This window comes from Contarinia nasturtii, unplaced genomic scaffold (assembly GCF_009176525.2).
Source record: "Contarinia nasturtii isolate CC-2019 unplaced genomic scaffold, AAFC_CNas_1.1 Cnas_scaffold_530, whole genome shotgun sequence".
Classification (NCBI taxonomy): domain Eukaryota; kingdom Metazoa; phylum Arthropoda; class Insecta; order Diptera; family Cecidomyiidae; genus Contarinia; species Contarinia nasturtii.
The window spans coordinates 26151-54088 of NW_022197883.1; the positions used below are offsets into that span (position 1 = coordinate 26151).

General features: G+C 33.9%; 4 protein-coding genes and 1 long non-coding RNA gene across 6 annotated transcripts; 3 read left to right on the plus strand and 2 right to left on the minus strand.

The window, feature by feature from the left end:
- Window positions 1-210: 210 nt before the first annotated feature.
- LOC116339377 lies at window positions 211-3907 on the minus strand. The gene is made up of 4 exons (XM_031765217.1): window positions 3086-3907; window positions 1000-2150; window positions 645-883; window positions 211-517 (listed from the first exon to the last, which is right to left on the minus strand). Exons 2-3 carry the CDS (start codon window positions 1466-1468, stop codon window positions 801-803), a joined length of 552 nt encoding a protein of 183 aa, XP_031621077.1. The 5' UTR covers window positions 1469-2150; window positions 3086-3907; the 3' UTR covers window positions 211-517; window positions 645-800.
- A 707-nt stretch (window positions 3908-4614) lies between these two features.
- On the plus strand, window positions 4615-7590 carry LOC116339375 (phosphatase and actin regulator 2-like). The gene is made up of 2 exons (XM_031765211.1): window positions 4615-4717; window positions 7077-7590. The coding sequence occupies exons 1-2, from the start codon at window positions 4662-4664 to the stop codon at window positions 7573-7575; spliced, it is 555 nt and encodes a 184-aa protein (XP_031621071.1). The 5' UTR covers window positions 4615-4661; the 3' UTR covers window positions 7576-7590.
- Window positions 7591-8308: 718 nt separating this feature from the next.
- LOC116339372 lies at window positions 8309-11647 on the plus strand. 2 transcript variants are annotated; one of them, XR_004200992.1, is made up of 5 exons: window positions 8309-8365; window positions 8523-9829; window positions 9905-11063; window positions 11126-11329; window positions 11517-11647. It is a non-coding gene; the product is annotated as an uncharacterized LOC116339372 (long non-coding RNA). The 2 variants fall into 2 exon arrangements; XR_004200991.1 differs by lacking the exon at window positions 8309-8365 and having other exon boundaries at window positions 8489-9829.
- A 122-nt stretch (window positions 11648-11769) lies between these two features.
- Window positions 11770-12885, minus strand: LOC116339374 (grpE protein homolog, mitochondrial). Its single transcript, XM_031765210.1, has 4 exons — window positions 12685-12885; window positions 12457-12568; window positions 12083-12400; window positions 11770-12015 (listed from the first exon to the last, which is right to left on the minus strand). Exons 1-4 carry the CDS (start codon window positions 12753-12755, stop codon window positions 11908-11910), a joined length of 609 nt encoding a protein of 202 aa, XP_031621070.1. The 5' UTR covers window positions 12756-12885; the 3' UTR covers window positions 11770-11907.
- A 126-nt stretch (window positions 12886-13011) lies between these two features.
- On the plus strand, window positions 13012-20616 carry LOC116339373 (1-phosphatidylinositol 4,5-bisphosphate phosphodiesterase gamma-1-like). The gene is made up of 7 exons (XM_031765209.1): window positions 13012-13299; window positions 13401-13631; window positions 13686-13769; window positions 13824-13950; window positions 14030-14079; window positions 20195-20283; window positions 20345-20616. Exons 2-7 carry the CDS (start codon window positions 13428-13430, stop codon window positions 20553-20555), a joined length of 765 nt encoding a protein of 254 aa, XP_031621069.1. The 5' UTR covers window positions 13012-13299; window positions 13401-13427; the 3' UTR covers window positions 20556-20616.
- The last annotated feature ends 7322 nt before the right edge of the window (window positions 20617-27938 follow it).

The window sequence follows — 27938 nt, forward strand, 5'->3', positions numbered from 1 at the left end:
AAAAAATACAAACACATACACACATATACACACATTTAATATTTACAGACGTAAATTGACAACAATGTTTTTTAATTTACTTTCGGTAAATGTTGGTTGATTGTATTTTATAATTTCAAAAAAAGGAAAATGAATAAATGCATTTTTTAAACATTATAATTCAGAATTCAGATTTATTTAAGACAGCATTAAAAAATCAAAATAATTATTCAAATAATACGCTTCAACCTAAAAAAAAGTTAATTAATTTTTTGAATGGGTAAGAATAGAAATTCGCCTTGTGCGCAGAGTATAAAAGTAGAACACAGAGTGTTTTTTTTACATAGAATTGTTGTTGTATTACAACAAATAAACTATGTAAAAAAAACTCTGTGTTTTACTTTTGCACTCTGCATGCAAGTCGGATTTTTATTCTGACCTATTCACAAACCTACATTTGAAATTTTTTGTAAATTAATGTCAATGATTTGGTGGTTTTTTTCGTATACTTTTGGCAATGTGAAAAGCGCAATCCAAGCTATTGGGGTTGGATTTGTGTGTAGTTTCAGTCAATTTTACCGTCAAAATGGAAAGGAAAAAAAAGAAAAAAACAATTCAGTTAGATTGAATGCAAAACTAAACTATCAATTCAATAAAGTACTCACCTACGGGTTCTTTTATATTCCGCACAGCCATAAATAGGGACCCCTACTGCGGTCAAGGGTACAATAAAAATCCTTGGATTTAAACTTTTCACGCCTAGTAACTAACAAAATTGTTAAAATATTCTTCTTATGATTATTGTTGATTTTATGCTGCTATCAGTTGACATTGGTCGCATGGTGTGGATTGTCAGGTCTCTTCAACGAATCGGGCAATGGTATGCCAAAAAGACGACATATTCCTATAAAATCAGAAACAAACACAAAACATTAATAAATTAATATGAACACTGAACACTTAACGCTCTGCTCTCTATTCGCAATTAAATATTAATACAATATACAATTATGCACATACCTTTGAATAAAATATTCTTTGCGGCAACAATGTCACGGTGCCAAATGACTACGTGCTCAATCATGTCTTCTGGTGCAGCATCACCCAATTCATGGTATTCTCGAGTTAATGACCAAGTTTTGAAGATAACTTTTATCTTTGGCACTAAACGCTCGATGTTCCCACGATCTGGATTGATTGCTCTCTCTACAATTCGCTCTTTCTTAAGCTCTTGTCTGCTCAAATTCGTCACAATTATCGGTGGTAGTCCAACAATCGGTTTTGGTATGCAATTTCGACAAATTTTGAAGCGATACGATTTGGTGTTTCTTGGAAATCGCTCGTGACAATTGGCACACATTATTGATGTACCCCATTCATCTTGAAAATTGACCTTTGTGTGCTCTTGTTTCTTGAAACTGATTGCCAATTTACGCGTTCCCGGGCATCTTTTCCGCTTCTTTATGCCCCATGGCCGATTTGGTGCCATTTCTCCAGCACTAATCCATTGACAGTGACCGGAACCAATTGTCCATTATGAACTTTTTGACACCGCCAACCGATTCTTTCCAGTTCATACAATAAAATGTTCATCTTATTTGTTCTCTCTTCATCACCATGTGTCAGATCTTTGTTACTAGTCGCGTACACTTTTGCGTTTCGTATATCGATGCCGTCGAATTTTGATCCATAGTATTGATGGCAGTTGATATTCATGTTATAATACCAGCGTTTCATTTGAAAAAACGATTCAACATGTTCTGAACAATGAGTGTTGAGATTGGTCTGGGAATTTCGAATGTGATCTTGGTAGAAATAATTGATATCATTTCCCAAGCATTCTTTATCGGGCCTTGCAAAATCTTCTTCACCGATGTTAGCCTCGACAATGTTACGAAAAGCTGGCGACATTAGTTCCTCATCGTCGACGTTTTTGGCCAAAACGTCGTTAAAGCATTTGATGAAATTGTCGGTTCTCATCATCGATGGCTTCTCGAATTTTGTACAATGCCAACAATGATGCCAGTGATGAAATCAGTGTTATTCGGTGGCTTCGATAATCCAAAAACTGAATCACTTTGTCGCGATATTCTTTTCGGATGATTGACTTGAGTCCTTGTTTTATTACCACAAGATTCTTGATGTCTTTGTCATTGTCAGTTCTCCTCTCGCTTAGATTTAGTAAATGGAACAAAAACATGGGAAACATACATAATTATTAAAAAAAAAAAAAACAGTTCACACAACAATCTAAAAATCGTGTCGAAAAACCAATATAAAAAAAATAAATGGTCTTACGAACGTAAGACGAACTTTTCCGCACTGTTTAACCGCAGTACACCACAAACGTTTCTTTTTTTTAAGCAATGGAATTATTTTTCAATGACATTCAAAAAAATATGTCTGACGTTAATTTTGCCATAGAAATTATTTTTGAAACACTTTTCATAACTAAAGTCACAAAAAATTTGGATTTTTGTATGGGAGCCATGTCTGTATGCTACCTTAATGGCATGAAACTTTGTACAGGTTTTTTTTTTCACAAAAAAATAACATTCGGAGGGTTTGGAGAAATTTCAACCAAAATTAAGAGTACCTCCCATACAAAATATTCGTTTTTGAGCCAAAAACTGAAAATGTTGTATGGGAGGTACCCCTAATTTTGATTGAAATCTCTTCAAACTTTCAGAATGTTATTTTTTTGTGTAAAAAATAGACTGTGCAAAGTTTCACGTCATTAAGGTAGCATACAGGCATGGCTCCCATACAAAAATTCAATTTTTTGTGATTTTTTCAAGGAAACTGTATCAAAAATTGATTGTATCTCAAAACTAACCTCAGATTTGGTTTTCTCGTACCAAAAAACCCCCCAATACATATTTTTGAGTGTTCAAGTGACGTACAACGTACGACGTACAACGTACGACGTACAGATTAACATAAACAATGCTCAAAACGGCCTGATTCGGGTTCTCTGACCTCAGAAACGTCTAGAAAACATGTTTTGTGAAGTTTTCAAAATTTTGACCGATTACAATACTTTTCACCTTACACTATGTGTGCGGAAAAGTAAAACAGAATAAATATTAAGGAAAACACCGCTCACCTGTTTAATTGATCGTCTTTTGATCTTGTTCGACTCATGGCTCAATCGATCATTCACAATTACCGAAAATTTTCCGAATATTACGAGATAATTATCACTAAATTGAATGCAGAAATTGGCGTTTTGTGATTGTATTCGATTTAAATTCGCTGAACTATGTTGACTTCATGGTGATGTTCATCCTCATCAAAATTCGAATAGTTTCTGAAGAACTACTCAATATTTGCTTTGCTTTTATACTGTTTTTATTAATGAATGTGATTGTGAGAATAAAATTTGCTGCTTCGTACTTTCCGGAAGTTCTGTCAATATTAAATAATGAAAACAAAATCAATCGGAAAATGGACGGCCAAATTCATATCGAAGACAAAAATCGAAACGAGATTTATCTAAAATAACAATAATTCTGATGGTATACGAATCCATTGGAAAACACTGCACAAAAACAAATTAACAATAGTTTAATTCAATATCGATGTTCTCTTTCTGAATGCTTCGCAAAATTCGTCGCATATTCTCCGTTGAACGCAAACTTATAAACACATGACGATGCAAAAAAAAACACAAGCACACTAAATCTAAACAAACAAAACACTACAAAGAAATCGGTTTTCCAAATGAAACTAAAATCAAAGCACATTTTAAAATCGATGCGATCCAAATTACACAATGACCGAAGTTGAACGTCATCATTATTCCGCATTAAATCTTCTCGCATCAAAACCGCCGAACGAATTTCCAGTTGATTTGGAATATTTACTGTTCAGGTTTGTGAATGCTTTGTTGTTTGCAATATAAAACAAAGTCAAACGCAAAATTTGGTGGGAATAATCCATTATTCTTTGCAAACACACACAACAATTCGACTTATATGAAAGAAATTTACGATCACGACTTGTCTCTTGAGTATGCAAAATTACTGTGAAACGTCAAATTGTGAACGAAATGTGACAATATTCGGTTTCGATTTGAATTTGGTGTGCACACAATCAAGAACATACACAGTATGACTTATTAAAGAAGTATTGAAAGAGAGTGATAGAGCTATATACAATATACATTGTGGCTTACTGTTTAACAAAAGCGGATTTTTACAAAGATGTATGCAGTCCAGCCGAAATGTATAACTTCACAGAGTGTTTACTCAGTGAAAAATACAAATCAGAGCATATACCGAGCATAGATATATATCCGGGATATTTTGTGAGTATCCGATATTTATCGCAGCCACCCATTATAATGGAGTGAAAACAATAGAAGTGAATGTTATAGGTCTAAGTATAAAACCATTTACATTACTACAATCACTATAACAATAACTTCTATTGTTTTTACTCTATTTCAAAGTCTGGCTCCAATGAATATCGGATACTGACAAAATATCCAGGATATATATCTATGCTTAGTATATGCTCTGATACAAATACACCATACATTCGATAAAGCGAAAATTTGGTTTCGAATTACACAATGCTGGCGTTTCTTCTCTTCTAAATGTCTACACTTCTGTATTATTCTGATCCGTGTTCATATTTTGCTTTGAAAAAATATCATTGACTAGATGTAAATAAAATACATGCATATAATCAACTTTCCATTGACACGAAAATTACCATCGAAATGGGTGAAAACGTAACATTTTTCAACGTTAAAATAGATAAAAAAATAATATATTATTATTATTAGATCTAAAATGTAATATATAAGTAAAAAACACTTCTTTCGAAGTTCCCAGTGTGACGCAATACTAATCTAAAAATGGTCTGATATAAATTTTCAATTATTTTCAATTTTTATTTTTTGTAATATGTCCATAAAAATACTAAGCCGCTGCAAGTATATACAATTTTAAATAAATGGGAGAACGGTTTAGTTATCAAAAAGTGTACGTTTCACAAAGAGTGTACGTTTCCATATTTTTTGCGGCGAAAGAGGCGACGCAATAATAACATTTTGTACATATTTGAGTGAACGCGTCACTGAAAATGTATTTCAGACCATTTTTGGATTTAGAGTATTGCGTCACACTGGGAACTTCGAAAGAAGTGTTTTTTACTTATATCAATAGTTTTGATAGTATCACAGCGGACGGCAGTTCGCGCGAGTGACGAAACCACATTATATACACGTAATGTCCAAATAATTACCAAATTCTAACCTGGAAGGCCTTTAGCCGCGATTGGTGAATGGTTGGAAAGCCCTTGGGCCATAGATCAAGAAAAAATATTAAAGTTCGAAAATTGGTCCACCCGTCTTCGAAATATGGTCCTTTCAAGAAAAGGGTCAAAATTCAGTTCTACGGCCATAGATGGCACTAAATGAGGTCGTTGACCCCTGAAACATCGATATTACAATTCTAGAGCTCGATACCTTTCTAACGACCCCCTAACCGTCGAATTCGATCAATCCGTTCGAAAAATTTATTATTTTAAAAATTTCATATGTTTTTCCTATAAAAATCATTTGGTATGTGTGTCCGCGATTTGCGTACTCGATTCTGATCTTTTTGAAACTTTGATTAAAGTACACACAAAACTAAGACTTTTGTTCCGGCACTTTTCGATATGGCCGCCATGTTGGCCATGGCCGGCCTCTAAAAGTCACTTTTCGACTTTTTTTCCTATGGTCACCGAAGCGCCATAACTTGACACCCCCCCAGACATATGCATATCATTGGAAAGGTCTTGAAGTGAGCTATCGAATAAAGCCATTTAAGGACCAAAAATTTCAATTTGGAGTGGCCAAATTGGCCAAAAACCAAAAAGTTACCGTTTGGACGGACACATAATGGTCATTAGCTCGAAAACTAGCCTTTGATGGTCACTTGAAATTTTCACCGATTTTTAGGCCCAAGTCTAAGCTTTAAAATGCCGCATAGCTTATATCCCTAAAAATTCTTGTCTGCACGATATGGCCTTTGATAGCGCGAATATAGCCAAAAATGGCCAAAAAGGACAAAAAATGTTACTTTTAACATTTGAAGTATTTTATAGGCCAAAATGTACTCCAATGACTCTGTAGATATGCTCTGTGACTAGCCAAACAAAATTGAATAAAATATCGACCGTTTTGAAACAAATGTATATTAAGTTTATATTCACAGTACACAGAAAATATATCTACCAACTATTTTCGTCACAAAATTGATATCAGAAATTTTGTGTTTCAAATTTTGGTTTCGTCACTCGTTCTTCACCTCGATAGAGGTTTTTTATTTGATTTTGGTTACCGTCAATATTTTCAAAATGGCAAAAGATGAAAATTTTTGTATAGGAAATGTACCATGAACGAATTCTACTGCAAAATAAATGTCATATTCGGTTTTCCCTTATCAAAAAACCCCCAAATACCAATTTTCATTGCAATCGAATAAAAACCAATTTTTTCGAAATATTATTCCAAAAGAATGGTTTCAAGCCGAAAAATCTAAAAAAATTGAACTAATTTCTCAAAACGGTTACCACCATTGAATTCCTCCGGTCCGAATTATATAAAAATCAGTTGTCAAAGTGAACAAACAAAGTAAAAACCTAGTACATTGCAGTTGATTACTAAGATATTAAAATATAGGTGGCCGCCCAAGTTCACACCTTTACCAATTTTCACCAAATAAAAGAATGTTGTCGTTTCAAAATGTGCATATCGGCTCAAAATTGAGTGCGCTTTCGATCTATGAGGAAAAAATCAAAGCATGACATGCATTTCTCCAATAAGCTAAGAATGACGTGATTCTGTTAAAAAACACCCCGTATACCACCTGTGATCAAAAATGGCCAAAAATTGAATATTTGCAAAAAAAAAAAATAGATATGACACATACGCCAAATCATCACATATTTGTAAATCACCAAGGCGAAAGAACACTGTTAGGTGCAGTTATTATTAGTATTGATTTAAGTCTACACTTGTGAAAACTAAATTAAAAAATTCATTCAATTTGTGAATTTGTTTTCTTTATATTCATAATGATTTTTTTTTTCAATTACAATAGAAACCACCCTGTTCGCTTTGGCTTGGGAGTATCGAACAATTTAGAGAATAAAGAAAATTCTCATCCTTTTGTAATTCGCGAAGATACAAGTACTGATAGTGATCACAGTGATGGACCAATATTGTTTCGCGATGATACTCCTATGAGTGATAAATCCACAACTAAACTAGCACGAAAAGAAAGCCTTTCATTGAAGTTGTCACTGCGACCAAACATGGAGGAATTGATTAATAGAAATATTTTACATATGCAAAGTGAGAATGAAAGACAAGAATCAAAAGAGGCAATTGGTGCAAAATTGATAAGACGACTATCAATGAGACCTACCCCGGAAGAATTAATTGAGCGCAATATTTTAAAAAGTCAATCTCCAGCTGAAGAAAAGAAACAAAAGGAGGAAAAGAAAAGATTTCTCCTACGAAAACTTAGTTTCAGACCAACCGTGGATGAGCTCAAAGAGAAAAAAATAATTCGATTTAACGAATTTGTAATGTTTTGAGGACATTCTAACGTTGAAAAATGTAACGTTTTGGCCCATTCTGGTGGTCATTTTCGTGTCAAATGGAACGGAGATTATATGCAATTCCAATGGAATGGATCCACTTGTTTCTTTCACTTCCAATAATATTTCATTTGACAACATAATGTGAACACAACCATTCGGTTTTAAATTGAAAATCTAAATCTTACGCTCGAATAAAAAAATTAACAATTTGTTAGGAAAGAGATTTGCATAATTTAATTTAAAACTCTGCAGAAGAACTATTTTTTTATACGTCATTTATTGCATTTAATTTTCTTTATTTGTGGAATTAGTATTTTCAATGTTCGAGATGCAACTAACATCTTTCTGACATTTTTCGATTGGCGCGGTGTATATGTGTCAAACCAAATCCAACGATATTCATTTATATTAAAAATATGCTCGCATCGTGTCAGTTTGAAACTACAATCGCACCAAACGATTTTGTTTACAATAAAACTTTGTTTTGTTTTTAAGAGGATTTCTTGAGAATTAGATGTGAGTGTTTGTAGCGTGGTTTGGGCGATCAATTGATTTTATTGTTATTTCAATTTCAACGATTTTGTGTGTTCGGAACGCTGTTCGCTGAGGAATGGATATATTCACAGTTGGTTTTGTGTTCATTTTTGTTTTAGTTTCGAAATAACAGAGTGTTGATAAAATTTACTGTGAATATTTCAACAACATTTCGATCGGGAAAATATTTGATGTCACATTGGAAATAAATTTCATCATTCGATTTAGAATACAGAGTCACTTTGTTGAGGTAAGACGTGATATTTATAATGCGTTCTTGATTACTGTTTCATTTGATTTGTGATAGAAGTGTTTTTATCTTATTGTGTTTGTGATCTATGCTATATTTGGTGCATTTTTTTTTCTAAATTTGTGTGTATTTTTTTATTTTCGTTTATTTGTATCAGTTCTTCGAGAATGAAAAGAAAAAGAGATAACAACGATTCGCCGGTATACGATGACGAAAGAGAAGAAGAAAATAATTTCGTTGCAATAAAATGTGGATTGCAAACAATACTTCGACCCGAGCATGCAGCAGTTGTGACGCAAATATTGTTTGAGCGCAGTCTTCAAATGACGGAAGTTGCCTCATTGGCCTCACTTTTGATTTTATTCAAGGTGAATGAAGCACTCGATAATGAAGATCGTCAATTCTTTTTGCGACGGGATCGTCGACAGTTCTTCTTCGATTGCTTCAATGCTGTATTGGCCGAAAATGTTTACAATAATAATAGCCGAAATCCCATACCGCCAGAGTTTCGGTTCATGGTCGAAAACTTCAGTGATGAACAGTTCGAATGGCCAAGCAAGGAAAAGTTGGAGAATGGTTTTCGTTATTTTGTCAAACAGCACATCGTAAATACGAAAACTGGTCTTACCACTTGGTGTGAAGATCGACTTGAGTCATTCTTTCGAATGCGATGCTGGTATCGCAATCACAACATCTATGGACCGAGATTTGATGGCATCGACATCAGAAATGTCAAAATGTTACCATATCGATCCAACGACTTGACAAATGGTAATGTGGAAAGAATAGAAAAGGCCAACATTTTATTGGATGATCTGTTCGCAATTGGATGGCAACGCGAAAAATGCATGAAATTTTTTGTAAAAGATCATTGGTTTGAATCGTTGTGATTGTTCGGACAAGTTCAACGTCAGATAGCAGCTTATCACAGTGATACCGCACAATGGAATACCATTCACGAAATATTCCGTAACAATCCGAAATTTCAACAGCCAACAAACAATCGCCCACGGAAAATAAACAGTTTTGCTCTTGTACCGTTATGCGATTATCATTTGAAGTACGTGCGATTGGATATGAGAGATTTGTATAAAAAATTAGCAAGTAAGCTAAAAGTGGTGCCCAGATTCCTGAATACTGATACCAACCGGCTGAATAAATACCCCGAAAAATACTACAGAGATCATGATCGAGATGGACTATGGAATTTGTTGTTCAACGTCGATAAAATCAACCAATTGGGCAAACGATCCAAACAATTCCATCATCAAATCGAGACCAATAGTGTTTCCGTATCGGTACTGTACACCAAACCAGAGCGGGCGTGCAACGAAAATTTGCACTTACAGGCGAACAATCTTGTGGGCAAGAAATACGTTATTGGCATCGATCCGAATGAAAAAAACGTGGTTGGCCATAACGCATCACAACATCCGGAAAACAACTGATGAACGGCCGGTTGAGGTGAGATATTTTGAAATCTAATTTGAAATGTGTTTGAATCGAAACTTATTGTTTATATGATTTTGAATTTTGAAGGAAAACTTCACAATACCAAACACGTGATTCTACTGGGAAACTCGACAGAAACGAAGAGAAAAAGAGGCGAAAAAATTAGCTGGATGGTTTGATATCGAAGAAAAGAATCATCTGAAGACCACCATCACCGCGTTATTCAAAATGGCAATGGTACATTGTAAATATTCACGACTGGATTTTGAACAACATGCCGTCAATGCCACCCAATCGGCCATTTGGTTTGAAGAGACGGAAAAGATGTCCAGGATCTCGGAAATTTTTGGTGAGCGTCAAGAAACTTAGTAACTTCAGTGATGAAAATGGAAGATGAATGGGGAACATCACAAACATGCTCATCACTGCATTGCAAAACGAAACCGATTGCTGGACTACCGGACCCAGTCGCTAGTCTACCAGATATGATTGTGGCAACGGTTAGCAAACGTGCCTTACAAAGAGGACGGAAGGAAATTAAGCTTCGAGTTTGCAATGGCAATCATCAGGATATGGACGAAATACTTCGGAATGGACGTTTAATGTTACTACAGGTTAATGTTACCTACAAAAATAGGCCATTGAATGTTCAGGATGATGATGCTGGGCCGGTATTCTAGAACAATCCACAAAAATCGTTCGGAATCATTTGTTTATATAAACAACTCAGCTCAGTGAAAACAATAAAAATTATTGTTATAATTATATTAACACTCACATTACTACAATCACTATAACAACCACTTCTATTGTTTTCAGTCCGATTCAGCGCCTGACTGTAGCTAATATTTTGAGTGTGTAACAATTTTTTTTATATTTTCAATGTTTGGCGACAAATGTAGAGCTCTATTAAAGTTATATTTTGGTACTTTTGGTGTACATATTTGACGCCAAACGTTGAAAAGACAAAAAAATATAAGTTTCAAATGAATAGTCCGCTCAATATATTGTCGGAATAATTCCACTGTTGAAAGAGGTGTCGGAATAATTCCGAACAAAATAAGTGGAATATTGTTTATTTTTTTTTTGTCTTATGAATAACGACTATTATTCTCGTTATGTGCTACAATATTATTCAAAACAATATTCATTCATAGAAATATGTTTTTCGAAATAATTCCGAACAAATTGATCGGAAAGTGGCATTAGAATACCGGCCCTGATCCACAATGCATTATGCTCAAAGGTATGAATCAATTGAAAATAGAGTCTATTCATTTTTTAATGTTTTTGCTTCAAATTATACAGGACTTTGTCGGATGTTTGGCGTACTAGTGCCTGATTCGTTGAGAAGACCACCAAACAATGTCAACTGACAAGCAGCAGCATTGAATTCATAAATTATCAAATAAAACAAATATTATAACGATTAGTTAGCTTAGCTAGGCTTGACACCATATGTGTTACACAAATCTTGTTGCCTTGTTGTGCGTTCATAAGAACAGTACAACGGTGAGTAAAGTTTTGAATTTAAAAAAATGATATTTCATATACAATTCAATTGATACTAATGATTGTCGTTCCTCTTTTCCATGTATTCACACCTGAATGTTACGCTATGGCAACCGTAAAAATATCTGATACTACACACAAATCCGGGTTCAAATTTGACCTGGTAATGGGTGAATTTGCATTACAGATTATTCCTTGGGTATGTTATTTTACTAGGCGTATATATACAGAATAGCGGCCTTGCCGCTGTACGAGTATTATAGTATGTAATCGTATTTTTGTAATAAAGAAAAATAAATGAAATATGTTTATCGAGTACATTTTGTCATCAACACAACAATTTTTTTGTAATCAAACCTAACCTCAATTATCATTAAACTAATATCATGCTGTCAACATTTTGTATTGCATAAAAGTGAAAAAGCACATAAAGCGAGGAATTTTCGTTGGAATTTGTAATTTTATTGGAAATTTTGCATATAAACTATGTTCAATTGTTAATTTAACGCAAATATAATTTAACGCAATTGATATCAACTAATTATGTGACCTAAAGATCACTTTGAAGAATAATGTTACTAGTTTCTGGAAACACCGACGAGTGCAGGACGAATGCACCTATTATGCAGTTTATAGCCAATTTTCGTCACTTCAACAACCACTCCAGCCTCAACATCATTACATTCCTTTTGGATGGAAAAGAAATGATCAAACCAAATAATTAAATAATAATAACTTGGAAAGCAAACAAACCTTTTGAAAAAGTGCTTCATGTAAATTCGGATCAAATTTGGAATTTAACGGCTCTATAGTTTCTAAACCATGGCGCCTGAATACTTGGTCCAAGGAATTTTTTGTCAGTATCAATCCATCGTATAAATTTTTCAAGTGGGGATTTTCGTCGTTAATTTCTTCTTTTGGTACAGATATTGTTGCTTGTTTCAGTGTATCTGCAACTTCTAATAAATCTTTACAAAATGATTGAATACCAAACATTTTTGCATCCTGGATTTGTTTAGTCAGACGTAATCGCAAATTTTCTCCATCAGCAAGTGCTCTTTTATACTTATCCTAAAAACAGTACAATAGTTAGGAGGTAATTTCATAATAGATTAAATGCCACATACCATTAACTCGTTATTTTTCTCCGTTAGAGCTTTGATTTGACAATCATCTATCTCTGGCGATTGTACGTTCTCATTTTCCGAGCTTGAAAAATGTCGCCTACATTGTATAACACTTTGGTAAATGGTGAAAAAAAATACAATATATTATTTAGAAATGTTTTTTTTTTCTTAGAAAACTAGTTTCCCATAAACTAGTGCTGAGAGGTTAAATTTTATCGAGTAAGATACCTTGGTAATTTTGAAGATGTGAGTAGGCGTAAAATTATACCCTTTTGTTTTAAATATCCTACAGATCTCATTTCACTCAATTCTTGGAAAATTAAACACAAAAATTATTTTTTTATCAAAATATATTTCTTGCCACTAATGAAATGTAATAGTTGAATTTTGTCACGCAATATGCATGGTGAAATGTGTCAAATATTTTTGGTTATGTTATCAGCTAAAGTTGATTTGACAGCCAAAAACACATACAATACCATTTATATATATATCTCCTTATTGAATAATGGATTAGTATTACAAATTGGTAAAGTGTATTATTTTGTGGTTTTTCACATTTTCATGTTTAAGTGAGGTTGACAGAGAATAAATATCTAATAGTAGTTGTAAAGATTGGTTAAAATTTCATTCACTTATATATATGTATATAATAGTCATTGCAAACACAATAAACAACAAAAGTTAACAATATATAAAATTATGAAGAAGTATTTAAATTTAGCGAAAAAATAGGCGAGAGTTGATTCTTCACGTAGCGCACAGAAAAAAGTTTTGAAATCCACTTGTTGAACTATAAACAAAATAATTAATGAAATTATGTTCACCATTATTAAAGAGAAAGTAAATAAACAAATTTTAAATGTTAAAGTTATATAAAAACGATATAGAATATAATATATCTGATTGAAACCCAAATCCTATTTCAATTCTAATTCCAAAAGAAACTTGTTCAAAAAAATTAATTGGCTATGAAGAGAAACGACAACATGTTGACTTCCAAAAACTCAGATGGCAATAAACAGCAAAGTTGTTTTAGCACCCTTAGTTTACCTAGCTTGGGTGAAATGGAACAAACCGTTTGTATGTTGGAACGAGGTACAATTATAACAAAGTACTACCCCCGTCGTAGACCAGAACAGAAAACTCTAATGCTACGCCGTGAGACTCGTCAAGTAAGGAATGGTACATATTAATATAATGATGAAGCTAATTGAAAGTATTTTTAGTTGATATGGTCATCAGTAAATTCATCTTATAATCGAACATCACAAAATTTTGAAGGATCTCTCGATTTACGAGAAATTAAAGAGGTAATAAATAAATAAAATCCGTTGCACGTATACTATATTCTTTTGAAACAACAGGTTCGAGTTGGTAGAATATCCAAGGATTTTGAAAAGTGGAGTGACGAAAGCAAATGCGTGGATTTTACAAAGTGCTTTGTTGTTTATTACGGTAGCGAATTTAAATTACGTTCGCTTTCTGTAGTAGGTATGAGCTTTTCATTAATTTAACTAAGAATTCAAATTTAATATACTTATATTTTTTGTTTCAAAATTTATTTTTATAGCATTGTCTGAACAGGAATGTGAAAACTGGATTCGTGGGCTACGATATTTGGTAAGCGATACAAATACCTATTATTAAAGCATCTTCCAATATCTGATATTTTCATTAAGAAATTGAGTTGGCATATATTCACATTAAATGTGGGTACATCCACAGCGTCAAAAGCTATTTTACACATTTTAAACAATCTAGAAATTTTAGTCGAATAAAGATAAAGAGGTTTACATACGTAAGCTAACTTTTCCGCATCGAAACTGAAACATCGGGAATAAACCTAATCACAGTGAAAACTTATGGATCTTATTTTCTTATACATAGTGTCACAAAAAAAAGAAATTTTAGAAATAAGGGGACTCCTCATACAAAATGTTCGATTTTTAGCTAAAAACAAAAAAATTGTATGTGAGGCATTGAAATTGCTTAAAACTTTCATAATATTATCTGGGGGGAGACACAGAAGAATAAATTCCGAATCAACTATATAAATTACTAATCCAGCTATTCCACTAATCCAAAAACACAAATGTGAAATCGAAAATATATTTCCTATTCCATGCACCGTTTCCGTCAAAAATGCTAATTCTGCTATTCCGCTATATTCCACTAATCCATCAATAAACGTCAAAAGAATTGTCAAATGGAATTTGCTATTTCATTGCAATCCCTTAAATCTTTACACTAAAAGTCTAATCCTACTCCACATGTCTGCCCTCTAGAATATTACTTTTTTGTTGAATTTTTGGTGATTTTTGAATGAAAACAATTATAATAATAACTGCACCGAACAGCGTTCCTTCGCCTTGGTGGTTTATTGAAAATAATTTAATTAAATAAACATAATATAATACAATTTGATTTTTATCAAGCATTTTTGAGAGAAAATGTAAAATTATTGCTCCTCTCATGTTAATAATATAAATTTCATAAATTAATTTTTCAACTGCTTAAAATTTCTATAATCCATAACAAATTTTTGTATTTATCTGCTTTGCTTTAAATAATTCTCTATTCTCAGTTTTACTTTTGATAAATTTACTTCTAAATCAATTAAATTTTTATCACTGTTTTGCAATTTTTTGGTATAAAATTCGTTGAATGTTGTAAGCATATAATTCATTGGCTCATATTTTGTGTAATCAGTTCTCCTAATTGGTAGATCAAATAGTGGTGTTGCTCTGGTATCATGTGCTGGATCGTAATATTTCATACTGTTTGAAACATAAGTTGACTTCAAATCTCCGTGAATAATTTTGAAAATAAAAGACACTTGCGCCATCTTGCGTCTCTCCTCAAGAGTAATCATTTGCAGAAATAGTAGCCTGTGTTCGTATTTTGGCAGTCTAAAATCGTTCCAGGCCATTCTCCTCAGAGCATATATTAAAAATTGTTTTTGTATTGACTCTATTCTTTTGCACATATTGTCGTATATTCAGATCCATACTCAATAATCGGTAATATAAATGTAAAGTAAAGGCGTTTTAAAGTCCATGGGTCGACAAAATCCCTGCTGTTGAATTTTAACCAAGCCAATCTTGATTTTGCCTTTGCAACAACATGCTCGATGTGTGATTTGAAATTCATCTTCACATCAAGCAATACTCCCAAGTCCTTTATTACCTCTACTCTTTCAATTTGCACGCCATCTATGTTGTAATTATATTCATATTTCAGTGATCCACGATGATATGATATTATTTTTGTTTTGTTAACGTTCAACTTTAATAAATTGCGCTCATAGTAATTTGCCACACGATCCAAATCCTCTTGAAGATGAATGCAGTCATCTTCTGATTTTATACATTTTGAAATCTTGGTATCATCAGCGAATGAAAGGATGCAAGATTTGGTCACGACGAAAGGTAGATCTATCACAAACATAATGAACAAAGTTGCGCCAATGGGATAACCTTGACCAGTACCAGAAGTTACTTCAATTGGGTCAGATTTGGTATCTGCTATCTTGACTATTTGTCTGCGTCCAGACAAATACGATTCGATCCATTTTAACAGCTGTGTATTCAATCCCATGATGTTTAGCTTTTGAATTAATAATTTGATATTCACAGAATCAAAAGCCTTTGCGATGTCCAAATATATGGTGTCTGTTTGATGTCCCTTTCCCATGTTGATTATCGTATTCGATGTAAATTCTGCCAAGTTCGTTATCGTTGACCTATTTTTGATGAACCCATGCTGACTTTCGTGTACTATGTTCTTTAGATATTGATTGAGATGGTTCGTGACGATCGAATCTAGAATTTTTGACACTATACACTGAAGAGCGACACCACGGTAATTTTGAACGTTGTTTCTGTCACCGTTTTTGTAAACCGGTCTGACAAAAGACGTTCTCCAAATCTGTGGTACAGTGTATGTTTCAAGAGATTCTCTTAACAATGTTGTGATTGGCCCCCGCAATGAAACCAAACAATGCTTGATAAATTTATTTGGTATTTCATCGGGACCACTGACTAGATCATCCGGAAGCATGTCAATTTGTTGTCCAACAAGCTCTTCAGTTATTTCAATCGGTGATATTTCAGCACAAATGTTGCTAATATTTTCAAACTCCGAGCTATCCAATTGTAGATTTCCCTTCAAAGAGCTGTAGGCTGAAGCAAAATGTTTTGCATATTTGTTCATATTTTATACACAAGTATTAAATATGATTAAAAGAAATTAGTGAAAAATATCAATTTAAATAAAAATTTAGAAAATGTGTTGTAAATATTATTTACATGAATTTTCATAAAAAATAAGTATTTCAATGAGGCGAGTATTTATGGTCGTACTCTGTGTGACATATTAAAGTATGAATCAGTACGCGTACGTCATTTGGATTCGTAGTGCTCTCTGTGCCACGCTTATATAAAATCCATTCAACATCGTTATAAAGTCGCCCCTTGATTCCACTTTGGGTAAATACGGAAACTCGTTGCGAGTGAATTTTTTTTACCCAAAAGTTGAAGTAATAAATTTCCAAAACTATTGTACGGAATCCTTGGGATCTAGTCTAGATTATTCACGCGAATAGTGCTGTCTTTCATGCCAAAATCTTGGATTTATTGAAGCATCTCTTCAAAAACTACCATTTTAGAGGCAATAATTACTTCGGTCTGTACGACCACATGCAAACTCAATAGACTACTTCTAAATGGTTTTGGTTTCACTGATAGGTATAAGAAACAAAAATTTATAATTATTTAACAAATGAATTTTGATTCGTTTTGCATTTTAAGAAAAAACTGGAGGTTGGTCCCTTCCAACAGTTGTAATTTCCGAGTTCAAGAACAGATTTGGCTCAAATTCCGTTGGCATTCCTAAAAAGGATGGCTCTTCCTAAAAATGAGATGGATATTCACTTGTGTCGCCATCTACAGTTCGATTCTAAGAACTTATCAGCCCATGTAGTATTATTTTAACTCGTTGTGAGATTTTCAATTTGTGTTTTGAGAAGTGAATTCTCTTTCGTGAGTTCAAGATATTGCCCGTGTTTGACGTTTCACACGGAACTGGAGTTATGAAAACCTAATATTTTGTTAGTCTCACTTTAATTTGACCGAAATCTGGGGGTCAAAGTGTTGGAATGTTTTATATTCCATCCTTCTATTTATTACCGGTATACTTGTTTTTAAAATCTTTCGAGCCGTTTCTGATTTGTTGCTCTTACAAAAAATGCCTTTTTTCATTTTTCTAAAATATTGCGTATCCTCTATTATTCACCCGATCGGGCTGAAAAATATTTTTTTTAGTTTGTTACCCAAACGAGTTTGTGTATGCCAATTTTGAGAGAAACCGGTGACTTTGCCTGCAAAAACGATTGGACGCTTTATGGAATTGCCGAGACATAGTTCACGAATTTTGTTTAAAAAAAATGTCGTAAGGTGAACTTTTCGTCACTGTGATCTCACTCCTGCGTTTATTACATATATTTTTACTGTATTCAGGAGAAAACCGAATATGATATTAGTTTAACTATACAAATAACTTTCGACGCACTTTTTATACAAAAATAACTACAAACGTGAATTAAATTAGTAACGTAATGTGCCCAGTTACCGGACACCTAAGAAGCTTGTTTGAATTTGAAGTATTTTAGTGAAAAAAATATGTTATATTTCTTATTACTCTTTACGTAGATCGCTACGTTATTCATTTCTCTCTCAAAATATGTCTATATATTCCACAAAGCCTTTAATTTATTCATTTTATTTACAAAAAACGGAAACAAGTCAACGTGCCTTGGTATCGGACATGTAGTGTTTGGGTGATGTACCAGTTATCGGACACAGAGTTGATACCAGTTATCGGACATAGTTTTTCAGAAAATAAAAGAAAAGCGTGAACGGAAAAATAATGGAATTCTTTTCATTCGATAGGCGATAAAAACCTAATTATTTGGAAAATATGTTCAAAATATTTAATATTGTATTTTTCGACAAAATTTCGAAATCTTGTATTCATCCTAATGAAAGAAATGTCAATTTGGGCACTATTTACAGAAATAAATTAACGCGATAATTTTGGAGAGATATGTTTAAACATTATATAAAAATAATCAGAAAACTTCACTGAATAAAAATATTTTGAAATTAAAATACAATTTTATTATTGAAGTAAACATTTCACTTAGTGGAATAATCTTTTCTGTTTGAAGAACTCTTTAACATAAGAGCGTATATCGTGTCCGATAATTGGGCATTACGATTTTGTATGAAAATGTACCAGATATCGGACATTGGAAAAAACGTCAAATTAAACACTTTAAAAAAATTAATTCGATATATTGTAATATTTTTCAAAAAATTCAGAATCATCGTTTCAAAAATATATAATTACTGCTGCATAAAAAATTGAAATAATTTTAAAAAAATCTGTTTGAATGTTCACTTGAACTGATCTACCTGTCCGATAAATGGGCAAATACCATAAATAAGACACTTTTTCCTGCCCAGTTCTCGGACAGGTAAAGAAGGTTGAAAATTTATAAAATTGATTTTATATAACAATTAAAATTAAATGTACGATATTTAATTACTTTGAATTTGAAGTTTCACACTAATGCATATAGTTTGAAATATTTTTTTACAAACTTGCATAGAGCAACTCATGTGACTGAAATTCGTTTTTAAGCGCAAATGACAGAAAAAATTCAATGATGCTGAAATTAAAGATGACAAAAGGATATTCATTTGTAATGCAAAAAATAAAATTTTATGCACTCTAATCGAAAAAACTATGAGCTTTCTTTTTATATATATAAATTTTTGAATATTCGAGTATAAATTCGTTTTTTTTTTTAAATACAATGCAAATGTCCGATAACTGGGTGCTGTCCGGTAACTGAGCACATTACGTCATCACTGTTTGGAATTTTTTTTGTATAATAATCATTGAATGTTGTAAGCATATAATTAATTGGTTCAAATTGTTGTTGTCGCTCTTTCTAATTGGTATATCAAATACACTGTGCGTCATTTTTTAACTTTAAAAACTCATCTCCATCGACCCATCACTTTTACATAATTTGGGTATGTTGATTTCAATGGCATCACCCGTTTTGGCTGTTTATACTCTACCGTACCACAACGCCTGATAGGTCACCCCTCTTGGATATTGCATGAATTCAAAATGTTACTAGATAATAAACAGCAAATTTTGGTTTTCCGGAAAACTCTCTAGGAAAATTGTGAAAAATCCTGACGTGTTAGAAAAAAACGGGTGATGCCATTGAAACCAGCATACCCAAATTATGTAAAAATGTTGGGTCTCGTCTCCATCACATTTTGAGTGACGCACAGTGATAGTGGTGTGGCTCTGGTATTATGCACTGAAACGTAATAACACAAACTATTTGATATATGAGTTGACTTGTTGGGGGCCAGTTAATTCTCAATATTCAAACAATGCACAATAGAACGAATATGAACGCAAACAAACTATCGTATAAAGTATGAAGGTGATGGCGGTGAATACATTATCTCTTGTCTTGCCCCCATTATACCCTACCCCTATATACTGATAAAAAAGGTTGATATCACATATAATACTATCCCATGATATATAATACTATCCCATGATGTATAATACTATCCCATGATATATAATACTATCCCATGATATATAATACTATCCTACTATTCTATTAATTTTCACTGATCTTTAGGTAAGCGACACATTATCATCACCATATCCATTGGAAATGGAGCGATGGCTCCGGAAAGAGTTTTACAATATAGAAAATTCTCGGGAAACGTAAGCATTTTTTAAATCATTTATGTTCAAACAATAACCATTTTAAAATTACTCTTCATAGAATTACTATAAAGGAGCTGAAATCATTCTTTTCTCGTATAAATTGTAAAATTTCAACACAAAAATTATTGGAATATTTCAATGAAATTGATGCTGGATCTCGTGGTGAACTAAAATTTGATGACTTTTCACGTTTGTATCAAAGACACTTTACGAAAACCGTGGTAAGATTGTTGTTGAAGTCAATAAGACTTGTTTACTTTTTTTTATGAATTTTAATCAGGGCCGAAATCGTTTTTGTGAATAGAGTGAGTAGAGTAAGAAATATTTTTCATCGATTTATTTATTAAAAACATTTAAAAGATTTTGTTAGGTGGTCCAAGCAGTGGCCGTTAAATAATAATAATACACTTTGCGTTTCTCTCTAACATGTCAGGTTTTTCCACAATGGTCCTAGAGAGTTTTCCGGAAAACCAAAATCGGCTGTTTATACCCTAGTAACATTTTGAATTCATGCAATATAGTACGATTCGAGTATAGTTAAGCCAAACAATTCGTTTAAAAAAATTTAGTAATTTGAAGAAAAATTGATTGGTCATCCCCCTCTGAAGTCCACATTTTGAAGTAAAATTGGTATCCACTCAAACGCTCTGAAAATGAGTATTTTGGGGTTTTTTGGCATGAAAAGACCAAATATGACGCTGTTTTTGCTATAAAATTGGGTTTGAATACACTCACCACACAAAAAGTATCCAAAATGGTCTAAAATGACCAAAAATTTCAACGTGTGGTAAAAGTGTATTAAAATCTAATTTCATAGCATAAAAAGCGTTTTATTCGATCTTATCATGCCAAAAAAACCCGAATACTCATTTTTAGAGCGTTTGAATGGATACCAATTTTACTTCAAAATGTGGACTTCAAAGCTTTGAAGTTTTTCCTAGGGGAATAAAGAGTCGATGTTGAGTAAAAATAATGTTATAATCTTATCAGGAGATGTTAATGATGATTTGCCATGTTTGATTTGCTTTGTTGATGAAGATGATGATTCAGACTGGGTCTTAATTTTTAATTAGGCTCAATTTGATTTGGACAAATGATGTTGAATCGTTTCAATGATTCATGAGTGATTTTCATCTGTTAAATCACGAAAGCCATCACAATGCAATAGAGATAAAATACAATGAAACAGTCACTTTGAACAATGCTTTGAAACTGCAACAAAGCAGATTTCACAATTATAAATGAAAAACTGCATGATATTGATTGGGTTGGGAAATATAAATTTGAATACTCTTTCATATCTTGAATCTGGAGGTCTCCAGATATTCTTTCATATCTTGAATCTGGAGGTTTTATGGTCATAAGGCATGTTTTTCCAAGTGGCCATCGAGATATGAAAGCAAATTTGAAAAATAATTCCACCCTAATGAAGACATTGATCGATGATGATCCAAGAAACAGTACATCAACATGAAAAAGAGTAAAACGTGAGGATTTAACTCATGAAAGTATCTGGGAGTTTGAATAAATGACCCAACATTAATTGCGGAATTTTTTCCTGTGATTTATGAAAAAGATTAAATTTTGAGAATTCGTGATATCTGCACACCAATTGAAATCATCGAGAAGCTAGTGAGTGAGCACTAATCGTTACTTCCAGATAAAATTCCAAATAAATTCATCAAACTTTGTTTGGAATCCAATGATGAATCAAACGCCAATCACATTATTGCTACGAGAGTCGCTACCAACCTGTATTGTACCACGGATATGGAAAACATCATACATCGCCTGGTATATAAAAACGGAAACAGAAACAAAATTGAAAATTGCCGTGGTGTAGCTCTGCAATGTATCATCTCAAAGCTTCTTGATTCGATCGTCACAAGCCATATCAATAAACATCTAATGGACATTGTTTATGAAAGTCAACATGGATTTATCAAAAACACTGTGCAAGTCGTAAAATGGAACAGACGGGAGACCTATGTGGTAAAGTCAATCAATAGTTCAGAGCCCCCTCATTAGGGTAAGATGATACAAAGTCGATTTTCCACTTTTTGGGTGCAGAATTTTGCACTCAAATGTATGGCCAGATATAGCTTATTTTATCCGCACATTTCATTTAGGCCAATTTACATCCCCTCCCATCACCCCCAAGGGAGTCCCCCTACAAAATTCACGAAAATTTCGAAAAATACCCCGAAATTGGGTCCATACCCCGATTCCTCGTAAAAAATTACTCCATACATTGTCAATCTCTCTTGACCTACAATTTACTCCTTATAACTTGAACCTTTAATTCGGGTCGAAAAGTGAAACTACCTCATTCACAGCAATGAAACGACAACAACAATAACACGTATTTTTAGTGTCAAAATTTTGATGCCAAATGGTGTCGACATTGGTGACGGTATTTTGAAACAGACTTTGTAATCCATATTCATCGTATATTATCCTATGTAAAGTTCGATACTCGAACTAGTTCACATTGACGGTTCAAATCGTTTATGTCCACTAGCGTGGACATGGACTGTGTGTTTCTTCTGTTACATGTACGTTATAATGGACGAGTATAGTAACATGGCGTCGATCAAATAAATTTAAAAATCCGTCCACTCGTGTCGACACCATCTAGCACGGTAGTAGGGATTTCATTGCTGTGACCTCATTTCATTGTGACTTCACAATGGGATATTCACCCCTTATGACTCAAATGAGCATACGTGTTGCCTCCCATGAAAGTTACGCATATCAATGTAGTTTCCATTGGCATATAGTTTTGGCCGCCCTGAATAACCCAATTCGGAGGGCGGGGGTCAAAATAATATAAATAAAGAGTCTTACGGGAGTAAGACAAAGTTTTCCGCACGGTGGTAGTTGCGTATTTTATTAAGAAAGTTCAAAATAATATTTTTTAGATTTTTCAAGCCTTTCAAGCGGCGTAAAGTTTGAGGCCAAAAAATATGTTTCAATTTTGGCAACAAAATATTCTTTAATTTAATAGCAGAAGTACCCGAGAAAAGATTTTTCACACTTTCATGATGAACTCATTTGTACGACATTTGAAAGTATTCTATTATTTTCTAACAAAACACTATAAAAAATATGTCTGACGCTAATTTTGCCATAGAAATTATTTTTGAAACACTTTTCATAACGAAAGTCACAAAAATTTTGGATTTTTGTATGGGAGCCATGTCTGTATGCTACCTTAATGGTGTGAAACTTTGCTTTTGATTGAAATTTCTTCAAACTTTCAGAATGTTATTTTTTTGTGTAAAAAATAGACCGTGCAAAGTTTCACACCATTAAGGTAGCATACAGTTATGGCTCCCATACAAAAATTCAATTTTTTTTGTGATTCTTTCAAGGAAACTGTATCAAAAATTGATTGTATCTCAAAACTAACCTCGGATTTGGTTTTCTCGTGCCAAAAAACCGCCCAGTACATATTTTTGAGTGTTTAAGTCTACATTAAGTATGACTTTTGGACGAAAATTGGACTTTTTTTCATAGGTATCACTTCAGGCATGACATTTTTTTCCATCAACCAAAGTCGCTCAAAAGCTAATGATTTCTATTCCTCGGGACCCCCAATCATCCTGTTACGTCAGATTTTGAATTAAGTTTCTACGATGAGCGCAATCTTGGTAACAAATTTTGCGTACGACGTACAACGTACGACGTACAGATTAACATAAACCATGCTCAAAACGGCCTGATTCGGGTTTCCTGACCTCAGAAACGTCCAGAAAACATATTTCTGAAGTTTTCAAAATTTTGACCGATTACAATACTTTTCACCTTACCTATGTGTGTGGAAAAGTAATACACTATGTGTGCGGAAAAGTAAAATGAACCTTTGCCCTCCGAACAGGGTCATTCAAGGCGGACAAAACTCTATGCCAATTACGAAAGGGCGTAATGAAATTTAAAAAAAAATTGGACAGATTCGAACTCAAGACCATACGACTCTTAGCGCATGCAATAATCCACTATACCATAGTCATCTTACAGTAACTATGCACACGAATCGTTGTAATGCCACACGAAATACATTTTTTTCTTGCTGTTCACATTCTTTCATCTTATTTTTTTATTATTCTTGAAGTTTGAAAGATGTTTCTACAACTGTCATATTTCAAATTTTCATTTGTTATTGTCGTAAACAATGGTTTCATTGTTATACCCAAACATGGGCACAGGGGGGATGTAAGCCCGGATAACCCCCCCCCCCCTAAATCGTCGGAGAGCTACCCCCCAGACGACAGCCGAAAATTCTTTCGATTTGCTAGGGATTTTCGCCGAGAAAGTGAGGACCTTTTTTTTTTTGCTTTTCAATTTTGCGTGGAATAGAAAAATCTTTGAAATTGCTAGGGTTTTTCGCCAAGAAAGTGAAGACCTTTTTTTTTTGCTTTTCAAAATTTTTGGTTTGGAATAGAAAAACCTTTGAAATTGCTAGGGTTTTTCGCAACAAAAAATGTCTTGATTTGCTAGGGTTTTTTGAATGGCCGGTTAAATCTGTTTTGTTTTAAATATTTTTAAATTCTCAGTTTTACTGTCGATAAATTTACTTTTAAATCAATTAAATTAATATCACTAGTGTAGCTGCTTCGTGACTTTTTTGTATAATAATCATTGAAATAATCATATTGTAAGCATATAAAAGAGATAAGGCAGCCGGCAAATGTTACACAAAAGTAACAAATGTTACACACAAAAGACAAATATTACACAAAAATGACAAACGTTACACAAATCTTACACGAAGTATCAAATTAGAAAAATAGATGAAACGGTTGTAAAATGCAAATAACGACTTTTTCAAAAAAAGAAACAATATTTTTACATTTTTGAGATTGGATTCCAATTTTTACTTTAATGTAATTTAACTAAAAAACTTTAAACTCAAAACACACAAGTTTGAATTGAATTTCATTGATACGGTATGGTTTTAAGAGAAACCAAAGCTCTAGAGATATCACTTCCGTGAGAATTTTAACTGGAGCAAACTCGCATATTATACTGAGCTCCTTCTATCTGGAGAACCCTACACATGGGGATGTCCCCGGAGAAGGTTTCAAGGCTCTATACGACTTCTCCAAAGCAAACAATCTCCCATTACTTATGGGCGGTGATGTCAATACCCACCATACGGTGTGGGGCAGTTCAGACACAAACCGTAGAGGAGAAGAAATTCTTGAATATATAGCAGCAACAGATCTAATTATTCTAAACACGGGCAATTCACCTACCTTTGTTACAAGGAACAGATCTGAAGTATTAGATATTACACTGGCCACACAGTCATTATCGAATTTAGTGGAGGACTGGCATGTGGTAAGAAAGGACAGATTATCCGATCACCGGGAGATCAACCTCAAACTGTTATGTGCCAAAAAACCTTCAGAGAAGTTTAGAAACCCTAAGAATACGAACTGGGCTAGACTGAGGAGACGGATCGGAAGAAATGCTCATAATCTTAGTACCTTGTGTCAGGATCTCTCTACACGTGAGAGAATTGACCATATAGCTGAGACATTTGAGCAAACTTTGAGGTCTGCATTTCATCAGTCATGTCCAGAACGGGAACTTAAGAGGAAAGCAAACAACTGGTGGAATTCAGATCTAGCTCGGCTGAGAAAGGAATCAAGACGGCTATTAAGAATATTTCTAGCCCGAAAAGATACACCCCAAGGTCCAATTTGTCATGAAATATGGCAAAGGAGCAGAAATATTTACGCCAAACAAATTGTAATTGCTAAAAGGGAATCTGAAAAAAGATTCTTTAGCAAGATTGATGGTGCTAAAAGCACATCACGAATTCACAAGCTATTAGCCAAGGACCCCTCACAAGGACCGGGCATCCTCGTCAAACAGGATGGAAGCTATACAGAGTCTAATGAAGAAGCTGCAAAACTTCTATTAGACACTCATTTCCCAGAAAATATCATGGCCGTTTCTCCGTCTCTGAGCGGATTACAAGCCCCTATACCGGAAACGGTGAACACGGAACATGATATAAATTTTACAAATAAACTCATATCACCAAGTCGTACTGAATGGTCCATATTCTCATTCGAACCATTCAAATCGCCAGGGTTAGATGAGATATACCCAAGTCTCTTACAAAAGTCATGGGATATTATTGGAGACATCATTGTATCCATATACAAGGCCTCAATACTTCTGGGTCATGTTCCAACCCCATGGCGATATGTAAAAGTAACATTCATACCTAAAATAGGTAAAAACGACTACACGTCACCGAAATCTTTTAGACCGATCAGTCTGTCATCATTCCTCTTAAAGGGTCTGGAAAAACTGATTGAACGATGTCTACGTGAAGAGATTGAAACTAATGGACATTTGCATGAAAGCCAACACGCTTTCCAGCAGGGTCGCTCAACAGAAACAGCACTCCACGACATAGTCTCCATGGCTGAGAAGACATTCTCTGACAAGGAATTTATGACAACAATATTTATGGACATTGAAGGAGCGTTTGATAACGTATCTTTCGAAGCAATAAATAAAGGAGTGATGAATAGCACTAAAAACAAGCTGATACAGACATGGATTAAATCCATGCTCGAAAATAGAAGCATAGTCTTGCGGATGGACGGGGGTAATATGACGGTACAGGCGTCAAGGGGAACTCCCCAAGGCGGTGTATTGTCGCCACTCCTATGGCTAATTGTCATGAATAGTCTTCTAAAAGAACTTCATGAAAATGGCTTCCGTTCGGTTGGATATGCCGACGATCTTAGTATAATTTGCAAGGGAAAATTTTTGAATACTATCTCAGACAGGATACAAGCGGCCGTAAGGCTGGTTGAAAAACGGTGTCTGTCAGTGGGACTTAAGATTAACCCTGCAAAGTCTGAAGTAATAATTTTCACAAAAAACAGGAACTTACAAGGTTTTAAAAATCCTATCATATTCGGTAAAGAAATTGAAAGGAAGGACTGCGTAAAATACCTGGGTGTAATGTTAGACCAAAAGCTTAATTGGCAAGCACACATTGAGTAAAAAGTCTCAAAGTGTTTAAGAGTTTTCTGCTCTGGCTCTTCACAGCGGTAGTTAAACCAATGCTTGCATACGGTGCTTTCATCTGGTGGAGAGGTACACGAACCATCAATGCCAGGAAAAAGCTAAACCATTTGCAAAGAGTCGCATGTATGTGTGTAACTGGAGCAATGAGCACCACACCACAGGCCGCACTCGATGCGCTCTTAGGTCTACCTAGACTAGAAGACTTCATTGAATCTGAAGCAATGAAGACTGCTTTTAGGTTAAAACCGCAAACCAACATATTTGTTAAAGATTCTCACACAGAATCACTCAAAAATCTCTTAATAATCGATAGAGTTCTAGAAGCACCAGCTGATAGACTTCCTAAAACCTCTTATAACTTCGATAGAAGATTCGAGGTAATAGTGACTAAGGATTTGAATGAGTTTTTTCTACACAGCACGTGGGCGCACTCCTCCTACTTCACTGACGGCTCAGTCAGAGAAACGGGAAGCGGGTGTGGTATCTTCTGTTCAAGGGAGAACAACGCTCTTTCGATTCCCTTGGGACTAACTACAACAGTCAAACAAGCGGAAGTAACTGCAATTTATCAATGTGCATTAAAAATTTTGGAG

Excerpts from the sequence above, each read along its gene's own strand:
- LOC116339377 (XM_031765217.1), bottom strand. The coding sequence starts at position 1,468 with ATGGCACCAAATCGGCCATGGGGCATAAAGAAGCGGAAAAGATGCCCG. Across the intron at positions 884-999 it reads AAAGAATATTTTATTCAAAG|GAATATGTCGTCTTTTTGGC; the intron begins GTATGTGCATAA and ends CTGATTTTATAG.
- LOC116339375 (XM_031765211.1), top strand. The coding sequence starts at position 4,662 with ATGCATATAATCAACTTTCCATTGACACGAAAATTACCATCGAAATGG. Across the intron at positions 4,718-7,076 it reads CCATCGAAATGGGTGAAAAC|AAACCACCCTGTTCGCTTTG; the intron begins GTAACATTTTTC and ends CAATTACAATAG.
- LOC116339374 (XM_031765210.1), bottom strand. The coding sequence starts at position 12,755 with ATGAGATCTGTAGGATATTTAAAACAAAAGGGTATAATTTTACGCCTA. Across the intron at positions 12,569-12,684 it reads ACATCTTCAAAATTACCAAG|TGTTATACAATGTAGGCGAC; the intron begins GTATCTTACTCG and ends CATTTACCAAAG. Across the intron at positions 12,016-12,082 it reads ATGAAGCACTTTTTCAAAAG|GAATGTAATGATGTTGAGGC; the intron begins GTTTGTTTGCTT and ends TCCATCCAAAAG.
- LOC116339373 (XM_031765209.1), top strand. The coding sequence starts at position 13,428 with ATGAAGAGAAACGACAACATGTTGACTTCCAAAAACTCAGATGGCAAT. Across the intron at positions 14,080-20,194 it reads TTCGTGGGCTACGATATTTG|GTAAGCGACACATTATCATC; the intron begins GTAAGCGATACA and ends ACTGATCTTTAG. Across the intron at positions 20,284-20,344 it reads ATAGAAAATTCTCGGGAAAC|AATTACTATAAAGGAGCTGA; the intron begins GTAAGCATTTTT and ends TACTCTTCATAG.